This window comes from Psittacula echo, assembly GCF_963264785.1.
Source record: "Psittacula echo genome assembly, chromosome: 21".
In the NCBI taxonomy this organism is placed as follows: Eukaryota; Metazoa; Chordata; class Aves; order Psittaciformes; family Psittacidae; genus Psittacula; species Psittacula echo.
The window spans coordinates 1,529,498-1,540,004 of NC_137757.1; the positions used below are offsets into that span (position 1 = coordinate 1,529,498).

Consider the following 10,507-nt stretch of genomic DNA (forward strand, 5'->3'; position numbering starts at 1 on the left):
ACTGAAACCTGTGGGGTTTGGCCACATGTAACCCAAGGGGTGAGCCCAGGCTGAGCACTGGGTGAAACTCATCACACAGAGGGGTGCAGGAGGCAGTCATGGCAGGGGCTGGCAGAACTCCCCAGCATGACAGACAGGATCACTTCTATAGGCTTTTATTGCTATAATGGTAAATTACCTCTTCCAGAGGGCTGGGAGCATCCTCTGAGCTAATCCCTCTGCCCCACAGCTGCCTCCCCCATCCCTCTGCCAGCCCCCATCCATCTGGAGCTGCCCTCAGGGACACGGAGGGGACAGGACATGTGTGTCCCATCAAGCCAGGATGGGGAAGGAGGCAGCAGTGGCCACACCGCAGTTGTTGTCCTTCATGGCCATGAGGATGTAGCCATCATTGCCCCAGTAGGTGGACCAGGAGTTCTTGATGAGCCAGTAGCTCTTGCCATGAAGGACCCCATAGCCCACGGCCAGCACAGCGTGGTCCAGCGCCATCGTCTCATTGCCTGGCCAGGAGAAGACAATGGAGCCACCTCATTCCCCATTCCTTGGAGCTGGAGCTCATTCCTGATCCCATATCCTCTGCCTGGAGTGGGACATGGACATGGGGCTCACCACAGCGGAGCTCCTCATAGACCCCATTGGCATAGAAGGCGAAGGACTTGTGCGAGGCATCGATGTTGACAGCCACGGGGCCATGCTTGACCAGCGCAGCCTTCAGAGCCGTGGCGCTGCCCGGCTCCACGGTGACGTACCCGGCGAGTTGGGCCACCAGCTCCGACTGGTTGCAGTGGCAGTAGCCGTTCTATGGGGAGGAGGCTGGGGTGGCACTGGGGTTCCTCAGCAGGTAAGGGGGGCAGCACCCATAAACCAAAGTGGAGCCTCCAGCTGCTGCCAAAGGGATGCTCTGGGGGGGAAGGATTGGGAAGGGGGTGGCACTGCACCCTGCCACCCTCACCTGCCCCAGGTAGGGCCCATAGGACTCGGTGCTGGCGATGCCGCCGTGTTTCTTGATCCACTCGTAGGCTCTCCACTCCTCACCCCCGTCACAGGCGTAGTTCCCGAAGCCCCAGGAGCAGTCGATGAGGACTTGCTGGGACAGGGGGGTCAGCACTCCGGTCTGCGGAGGGGACACGCTGCAGGCATGGGGACAGGCACCCCCCCGGCGCCTCGGCCATCCCCATGGAGTGCGGCCCCGCTCCCACCTTGAGGAATAGGGCACCCTCCATCGCACCCGTGGTGGCAAAGCTCCAGCAGGACCCGCAGACGGCCTGGTCCTTCACGGGGGTCACAGCGCCTGGGACACATTGAGCAGGGGATGATGATGCTGTCCCCGTGCAAACCCCGGTGCGCAGAGCTGGGCTGTACCCATGCACCCTCATGGCACCAGCACCCTCCTCACCATAGAGCCGCCAGTCGAGGCTCTCGGGCAGGATGAGGCCGGTGTAGAGCTCGGTGGGGAAGCGCTGCCCGGTGTTGGGGGCCCGGCTGCGGCGGCGGCCCCGCAGTGCAGCCAGCTCCTGGGGCGTGCGGTCGGCCAAGTGGTTCAGGGCCAGCGTGTAGGAGAGCGCGGCGCGGTTCCTGGAGTGCACGAACCTGCCCCGCGGCAGGGACGGCATCAGCTGGCACCGGCACCATCACCCAGCGCGAGGGCTTCCCACCCCTCCATCCGCTGGGATGCTGCAGGAGGGAAGGAGCATCCCGTCCCCGAGCCCGGCTCCCCGTCAGCCCGTACCGCATGTTGTGGATGAAGGCGCGCTTGCGGTGCTCGTGCTCCTCCTCGCTGCTGTAGCTCTTGCTGAAGCGCTCCTTGTAGCGGTGGAAGAGGCGGTGGTGGATGTGGTCCATCTCCTGTGGGCGCCCCATGAACTCCTGCATGGGGTTGGCCATGATGCGGTGCTCGGGGCCGGCTGCAGGCCACTGCTTGCATTGCACCCCTGCCATGAGGACACAGCTCATGAGCCCCCCCTCTGAGTGGGGTCCCCCAGCCAGAGGGCACAGCATGGGCACCCCAAATCCAGTGGGGCTGCCCATCCCATATGCCGCTCTACTCTGCTTTTGCCTCTCTGCCCTCTCATGAGGCCTCACTTGGAACACTGGGTGCAGTTCTGGTTTCTCCAGCATGAGGACATGGAGCTGGCCAGGCTGGATGGGGCTTGGAGCAACCTGGGCTAAGAGGAAGGTGTCCCTGCCCATGGGACCATGAGCTTTAAGGTCCCTTCCAACCCAAACCAGGCTGGGATTCTATGATTCTATAGGGATGCAGCTCTGCATCCACACCCTTTTCCAGATCCATCTCACCCAGCACCATGCTAGGAAAGCACCCACATCACCCCAGCTACCCAATTAATCCCATTTCTCTCTGCTTTATCCTGACCAAACTGTAATTCACCCAAATGATGAAGCTCTTGCATGAAGACAAGTGATAAAGGTGCTGTGTTTGCCAGTGGATGAGGACACTCACCCTCGGGGAGCTGGAAGACGCTGGGGGGGAAGCAGTGGCTGAAGGAGGAGTAGTCAATCTCGTACTTGTCGTAGTGAGACCCCAGGAGGCTGTTGTAGCCCCGCACCTCATAGTGCAGGGGCACGGGGCCATGGGCAGAGCTGCCCACCCGCAGCGTGTAGACATTCTTCTTGTGGCCCCAGTAGGAGATGTTCTGCCACACAGCACAGGGCTGCCCCTGCCACCGCTCGTCCCGCACCCGCTGCGCACAGCACACGAGTTAGGGACCAGGACCACACCAGCATCGTGCCCCATGGGGGCACCCCATCTGCATCCCTTTTACCTCCATCATCACCCATGGGCCCATCCAACCCTACAGGTACCCTGTATTTACCTGCCCTCAGAGGGAGGTAGTCACCAGACACCCTGCACCCACTCTGCCCCATCCCGCATCCCGGAGGGCCATGCCCAGGGCTCACCTTGAAGTTCTCCAGGCTGGGGAAGACGCTCTGCGGGGTGATGAGGTCCCCATCGGTGCCGTTGATGCGGAAGCACTTGCGGACGTTCACCTCCGTCTCTGTGGTCTCAGGAGTCACCTTGAAGCTGGCACCAAAGGGCTCGATGGAGCCCAACTGGTAGGTGACCACTTGGCCTGGGGACAGGGACAGTGCCAAAGCCAAGCCAAAACCCCACCTCCTGGCTCCCAGGAGGCACCCAAAGCTCCTAGGGCGGATGGTGAAGGGTCAAGGGGATGAATGGACCCCTTTCTGCACCCACCACCATAGTACTCGATGCGGCTCTTCCCCCCAGTGAGGTTGTACCAGGCTTCGAAGGGCTCCCTGATCTCCGCATAGGGCAGGCTGATGACTCCTGTGCGGATAGAGGGGCTGAGACCCAGAGGCATCCCCTGTTCCCCTGCCCTGAGCCCTCGGCTGGGAGGGGAGCACTGGGTAAGGATGGAGCCTGTCATGGCCCCAGAGCATCACCAATGGGTGAAGGTGCAGACCCCCTGCTCCTATTGGGGTGCCCCTTCCCCAAGCGGTACCTGTGACGTGGTAGATGTCCCCAAACGTGGGGGTCTCCAGGGGAGCTTTGCTCTCTGCTCCTGGAAGAAGAAGAAATCCATGCCCCAAAGCCCTTTATGCTGCTCATTAACCCCTCTTACAGCAGAGTCTGCTCCCTGGCTCCCTGTCCCCTGTGCTGGTGGCAGGGCAGAGAGCAGACCCCCCACCCCTGCTGACCCAGAGCCCCCCATCCCTGCTCTCCCTATGGTGCAGTTCGGTGCATCCCAGAGCCCCCCCGCACACCATGGGGCAGGAGGAGGACAAGCGTACCCAGTGCCCCTGCACTGCTGTGGGCATGGAGACAGGGACCCCTCGGTGCCCAGGCTAAGGGGCATCACCCTGACCCCCCCAAGGTGGGTGCTCACCCAGGAGCATGGCAGCACCCAGCACCAGCAGCCACCCCATTCTGCACCCCCCAGCCCGTGCTGCATGCATGGGTGCCTTAAATACCACTGCTGGGTGGGCAGGGAGCTGCAGGAAACCAATGGGCAAAGCCTTGGCTGGGGCTAGACCAAGGGGGAGGTGTGGCTTTAGGTGTGTGCCCCCCCCATGGGCACCCATGCCTTTCCCACCCATGCCAGGGTCTCATGGGACTTGGGGTGGGGGCACCCAGACCCCTGTGGGGCTCTGTGCAGGGTAAAGGTGGGTGCCCCATGGACTGAGGGCTGGGTGCTGGGGGTTCCCTGTTCTCCCACCCACTCTGGGCACTTGGCATCCAGGCATGGCTGCATGCAGGGTGCTGCAGCACCCAGGGGTAGTGAGGTGCAGGGAGACCCTGCCTGGCACCCCAGAGCCTCTCTGGGTGCTCCTTGCTCTCTGGGACATGTCCCCTGGTGTAGCTGTGGGCAGCCATGGGGAGATGGGGGCTGTGTGCATCCCTGCATCCTTCCGGACACACCATCAGGGCGAATTAGGATTGCAGTTAGGGGTTTTAACTGGGAAAAGGAGAAAGATGGACATGAAATGACAGGAGCTGCATGGAAGAACAGACCCGGGGAGGAGAGCCATGAGCAGAGTGGCCTTCACCCCTCCTGCCTGTGTGCATCCCGCTGGCCACCAGCCCAAGGTGACAGCAGCAGCCGCAGCCCAAAGCAGAGCTGATAAGGGCTCAGTTTAGACTGGCTGCATGTGCTGCCAGGGATGGGGCAGCCGCAGCGTCTCCGTTCAACCCATCCCAGTGTCCCACCGCTCTCATAGGGAAGAATTCCTTCCTAAGATCCCATCCCCATCTCCCCTCGGGCAGGTTAAAGCCATTCCCTTTGTCCTGTTCCTGTGGCATCAGACGCTGCCGGCGCCACATCCCCACCCGTAGCCACAACAGGCAGTGGGGCAGAGGCTGATGCCTTCCCCCCTTCCCAACATCCCACGCCAGGAATGTCTCAGCTCAGCAGAAATCCCTGGGCTTGTTTGTGCTCCACCTCGGGAGATAGGGCTGGAAAAGCCGCTCCCCTCGCCTGGGCTGTCTGGGAATGGCTCTGCAAAGGGCACGGAGCTGTGTCTGCAGCAGTGGAACCTCTCCTGTAGAAGCAAACCACTGTTATTCCAGGGGCTTTATTTCCAAGTCCACAGCAGGGTCCCCTTGTCCAGCACCCCATGGCCCTGTCCCACCATGTTCCACAGCTTCCTGCTGCGTGATGGGCTCACACCCAAGTGCTGAGTGAGAGATGCTGATCCAGGGATGGGTGATCCAGGGATGCTCATCCAGGGATGGGTGCCAGGAGCATCGCCGAGGGCTCTCCCTGCAGCCCAAAGGGTGGCTCAGGCCAGGATGGGGTAGGTGGCTTCGGTGGCCACACCGCAGTTGTTGTCTTTCATGGCCATGAGGATGTAGCCATCGTTGCCCCAGTAGGTGGACCAGGAGTTCTTGATGAGCCAGTAGGTCTCTCCCTGCAGGACCCCGTAGCCCACGGCCAGCACAGCGTGGTCCAGCTCTCCTGGCTTGTTCGCTGCAGGGGACAACACAGGAGGGGATGGTGGATGTGGAGAGCATCCTGTCCTGTGGGCATCGCTGCAGCACAGGGGAGGGATGTGGGGCTGGTCCCCTCTTAACCCAAGCTGGAACTGGGGTATCCTGGCATCTCCTTGGGGACTTCTGTGCCCTGGATCCCCCCTGACTCACCACACTTGGGCTCATAGTAGATGCCGTTGGAGTAGAAGGAGAAGGTCTTGTGCGAGGCATCGATGCTGACGGCCACAGGGCCGTGCTTGTAGATGGCAGCTTTCACTGCTGTGATGTTGCCCGAGGTGACATTGACGTAGCCCGTGATCTTGCCCAGCATCTCAGACTGGTTGTAGTGGCACAAACCATTCTGTGGTACCCAGGGAGGGGGATACGGTGTCATCAGGAGCCCCCAGGAGCAGGGTGCATGGAGTGATGGGGGGCAGCATCCTGGCTCTGACCCCTCTGTGCCACCCTCCCTCTGTGATGGGGATGGGAGCTGGCTCTGCACCCAAAGCTTGGGGGCTGTTGCATGTGTCCTGCAGCCACCTCCATGTCTCCAGGGAGCCCTGCTCCATCCCTGCTCCATCCCTGCACCCCGGGGTACGCAGGGACCCACAGCACCACCCATGGGTGGAGGAGCCTTGTCCCTTGTTTTGCAAGAGGAGAAATCGAGGTGTGCAGTGATGAAACTGAGCCTGGGGGTTGGCTTTGGACTGTGCTTGGTTCTGCAGGGAGCCTGGGGACAAGGAGACATCCCCACCTCCGGAGCCCATTCAGCACCTCTGACCCATCCTGATCAACCCCACCATGGCTTTAAAGCACCCCAAAGACCTGGGGAACCCCTCACCTGGCCCTTGTAGGTGCCGTAGGACTCGGTGCTGGCGATGCCGCCGTGTTTCTTGATCCACTCGTAGGCTCTCCACTCCTCACCCCCGTCACAGGCGTAGTTCCCGAAGCCCCAGGAGCAGTCGATGAGGACTTGCTGGGACAGGGGGGTCAGCACTCCGGTCTGCGGAGGGGACACGCTGCAGGCATGGGGACAGGCACCCCCCCGGCGCCTCGGCCATCCCCATGGAGTGCGGCCCCGCTCCCACCTTGAGGAATAGGGCACCCTCCATCGCACCCGTGGTGGCAAAGCTCCAGCAGGACCCGCAGACGGCCTGGTCCTTCACGGGGGTCACAGCGCCTGGGGACAGTGGGTTGGGGGGTGAGAGGCTGGGGGGACACCAGGGAATGGGGATAAGTGGAAGGGAAACTGAGGCAGGAGGTGAGGACTTGGTGTACTCCCAGATGGGATGGATCTAAACTGGAACAGGGGAAGTGCAGGTTGGATATGAGGAAGTTCATCCCTGTGAGGGTGGTGGGACACTGGAATGGGCTGAATGGAGAAGCTGTGACTGCCCCATCTGTGGCACTTTTCAAGGCCCGTTTGAACAGGGCTTGGAGCACCAGTCTGGAATGCTGTGATTCTATGTGAAGCCAGATGTGGCTTCAGATGACATATCTGTCTGGGACACCAGGCTGGATGAGGACTAAGTGCCAACTGAGCTGCCTTTATCAGCTAACCATAGGACACCAGACAGGTGTGGGTGGGAAAGGACCTTAAAGCTCCTCCAGCTCCAACCCCTGCCACAGGCAGGGATCCCTTCCACTGGAGCAGCTTGCTCCAAGCCCCTGTGTCCAACCTGGCCTTGAACACTGCCAGGGATGGGGCAGCCACAGCTTCTCCATTCAACCCATCCCAGTGCCCCTCATAGGGAAGAGCTCCTCCCCTGCTTCCATCTTCCAGGTGCTGAGCAGAGCCACAGGGAGCCGTGGATCCCAAGGGATAACGCAACCCCACAGCATGGCGATGGGGAGCGCGATGGCCCTCAGGGCGCTGCCACCACGACCCCAGCACCGCACCTACCGTACATGCGCCAGTCGAGGCTCTCGGGCAGGATGAGGCCGGTGTAGAGCTCGGTGGGGAAGCGCTGCCCGGTGTTGGGGGCCCGGCTGCGGCGGCGGCCCCGCAGTGCAGCCAGCTCCTGGGGCGTGCGGTCGGCCAAGTGGTTCAGGGCCAGCGTGTAGGAGAGCGCGGCGCGGTTCCTGGAGTGCACGAACCTGCCCCGCGGCAGGGACGGCATCAGCTGGCACCGGCACCATCACCCAGCACAGCCCTAACCCAGACCCCGAGGGCTTCTCTGCCTCCATCCTCCCATACCTCATGTTGTGCACAAAGATGCTCTGCCTGTGCTCCAGCTCCCGCACGGAGCCGTACCGCCGGCCATGCTGCCTGCGGTAGTGGTGGAAGACCTCATGGGCCCAGGGTTGGTGCTGTCCCACCAGGTCTTCCATGGGGTTGGCCAGCACACGGTGCTCCGCTGCGCTCCCCGGCAGGACCCCGCACTTCTTCGTCTCTGGAAGGCAAGGAGAGGATGCCATGAGCATATGGACATGATGGACACCCTATGGACACAATGGACACCCTATGGACACAGTGAACACCCTATGGACACGATGGATACCCTATGGACATGATGAACACCCTATGGACACAATGGACACCCTATGGACACAATGGACACCTTATGGACACGATGAACACCCTGTGGACACAGTGGACACCCTATGGACACAATGGACACCCTATGGACATGATGGATACCCTATGGACACAATGGACACCCTATGGACATGATGGACACCCTATGGACACGATGGACACCCTATGGACACGATGAACACCCTATGGACACAATGGACACCCTATGGACACGATGGACACCCTATGGACACGATGGTGGGGTCCATCCCTGGCTCACCGTTGATGGGGAGGTCAAAGATGGATGGTGGGAAGCTGTTGTCAAAGTCGGTGTAGGCGATCTCGTACTTGTCATAGTGGGAGCCCAGCAGGCTGTTGTAGCCCCGCATCTCGTAGTGGACAGGGGCCACCCCACAGCTGGAGTTGGTCACCCACAGTGTGTAGACGTTCTTCTTCTGTGCCCAATGGGTGATGTTCTGCCACACGGCGCAGTACCGGCCCCGGTAGTACTCCTCCCGCAGGAACTGGCGGGGGGACAGCATCAGTTCATGTGCCCTTGCCAGGCTCTTGGATCCAGCAGCTACAGGGCCATTAGCAAACAGCCATGCATGGGATGGGAAGCAGGGCAAGGCAGCTCCAGTGCTGGAAACCTGGAGAGGGGCTTTGGACAAGGGATGTAGGGACAGGACAAAGGGACAAGGGTCCCTTCCAACCCAAACCAGGCTGGGATTCCATCATTATCCAGCTCAGCAGTGCCTTGGGGACACCCCGTTGTGCACGGTGCTGTATGTGCACACACAGAGGGGTGTCCCTGGCTGCACGCCCTCTCCTAAAGGGTTTTCCTGTGTGTTTCCAAGCTCTTTCCCTGTGGGGACACAGTGGGAGCTGAGCCGCTGCCGTGCAGGGACTTGCCCAAACCATCCCGAAACGCTGGCATCCATGTGGGCTGCGGCACGTCCCAACATGGTGTTGGGAAAGGAGGCGGGAGTCCAGCCCCAATCCAGGTGGGAAGTGACCCTCCCTGCGCCCTGGGGCACAGGCACATGTCCTGGCCTGTCCCTGCGATGGAGAGGAGCAGCCCCAGCTGCCCTGAACCCCAGCCCAGAACATGAGGATGCTCCAGGCAATGAGTCGGATCTAGGCTCCGACATCACTCACCTTGAAGCCATCCATGGTGGGGAAGACGCTCTGAGCCTTGACCACGTCCTCCTTGGAGCCGGGCAGCTGGAAGCATTTCTTGGTGTTCACCTCCTTCTCGGTGGTCTCTGGGGTGATCTTGTACCGCATCCCATAGGGCTTCACCGCTGCCAGCTGGTATGTTATCACCTGCCCTGTGCCGATGGGATGGGGAAACTGAGGCACGGTGCTCCTGCCCCTTTGGACCGGGATGGGGCAGGGTGGGCACAGCCTGGAGCAGACGGATTCCCGCTTCCTAATTACCCCCATAATACTGGATGCGGCTCTTGTTCCCCGTCAGATTGTACCAGGCTTCGAAGGGCTCCTCGATCTCAGCATAGGGCAGGTTAATGACACCTGTGAGTGACATGGCCTCAGCACCCCAACATCCCACCCTTCACCCTTCATCAGAGAACGCAGCCCCACAAACAACCAAGCTGCTGTCCCCATGGCTCCTGGGTTAGGACAGCCTGGTCCTGTCGGGTGCTGAGCATCCTCTGCTCCTCCCGGCAAAGGGATGCTGCAGGGTTGCATTACCTCGGACATGGTAGATGGAGCCAAAGTGAGGGGGTGAGCGGGAGAGCCCAGAGTCCTGTCCTGAAAGGCAGAAGAGGGGCAGGGCTCAGTGGGGCTGAGCCCCACCAAGGCTAAGCTGGGATGGGGTGAACCAGTTCCAACCCCCTGCCATTGGCAGCGACACCTTCCACTAGAGCAGCTTGCTCCAAGCCCCATCCAACCTGATACAGGCAGCCCCCGCTGCCCCACTGTTGTCACCCAGCCTCTCCCATGGGTGCTCAGCACACCCTGGGTCTGGGCACCCACATCCACTACCAGCTGCAGGAGGAGCAGTGATGGATGCAGCAACCACCCCAGCTCCCACCTCTGGGTGTCCCAATGGGACAGACTCACCCCGGGTGATGGCGCAGAGCGCACAGGCTATGACCCAGTGGGGAGCACCCATCCTCGCCGCCCGGGCTCCCAGCACCACCTCTTCCCTTTAAGCAAGAGCTGGTGATGGTGAAATCAGGCAGGAGCCAATGCAGACGCTGAGGCCCTCCCTGGAGGAGGGGATGAACCGGCTCCGTGTGGGGTGTGGGGCACCCCGGGGTGCAGGCAGGGCTGAGCATCACCAGGGGTGATGCCCCCGTGGGGCAGGAAGCCTGAGCAGCCCATGCCCCTGCTGTGCCTTGGCCCCTACACAGGGACACTGTGGCAAGGCTGGCTCCATACCCAGCGGGGTCTGAACCCCACCTCAGCAAGTCCCAAGGTTGGGATGAAGAGGAGCTGTGATTCCAGGATCAGTGTGGGGATGGGAAGGGCAGTGTGGATCAGGTCCCCATCCTGGCCCCAGCATGAGAACAGGA

The 10,507-nt window shown here is 61.4% G+C and overlaps 2 protein-coding genes across 2 annotated transcripts; both read right to left on the reverse strand.

The window, feature by feature from the left end:
* Nucleotides 1-312: 312 nt before the first annotated feature.
* Nucleotides 313-3,906, reverse strand: LOC308228781 (digestive cysteine proteinase 1-like; the record flags this gene model as incomplete). Its single annotated transcript, XM_080632344.1, has 11 exons — nucleotides 313-500; nucleotides 610-799; nucleotides 953-1,114; nucleotides 1,200-1,291; nucleotides 1,397-1,590; nucleotides 1,730-1,931; nucleotides 2,459-2,699; nucleotides 2,917-3,089; nucleotides 3,215-3,307; nucleotides 3,483-3,542; nucleotides 3,867-3,906. The coding sequence occupies 11 exons, from the start codon at nucleotides 3,904-3,906 to the stop codon at nucleotides 313-315; spliced, it is 1,635 nt and encodes a 544-aa protein (XP_080488470.1).
* A 1,353-nt stretch (nucleotides 3,907-5,259) lies between these two features.
* LOC308228782 (digestive cysteine proteinase 2-like) lies at nucleotides 5,260-10,104 on the reverse strand (the record flags this gene model as incomplete). Its single annotated transcript, XM_080632345.1, has 11 exons — nucleotides 5,260-5,447; nucleotides 5,621-5,810; nucleotides 6,291-6,452; nucleotides 6,538-6,629; nucleotides 7,353-7,546; nucleotides 7,647-7,842; nucleotides 8,248-8,491; nucleotides 9,126-9,298; nucleotides 9,408-9,500; nucleotides 9,681-9,740; nucleotides 10,053-10,104. 11 exons carry the CDS (start codon nucleotides 10,102-10,104, stop codon nucleotides 5,260-5,262), a joined length of 1,644 nt encoding a protein of 547 aa, XP_080488471.1.
* Nucleotides 10,105-10,507: the final 403 nt, after the last annotated feature.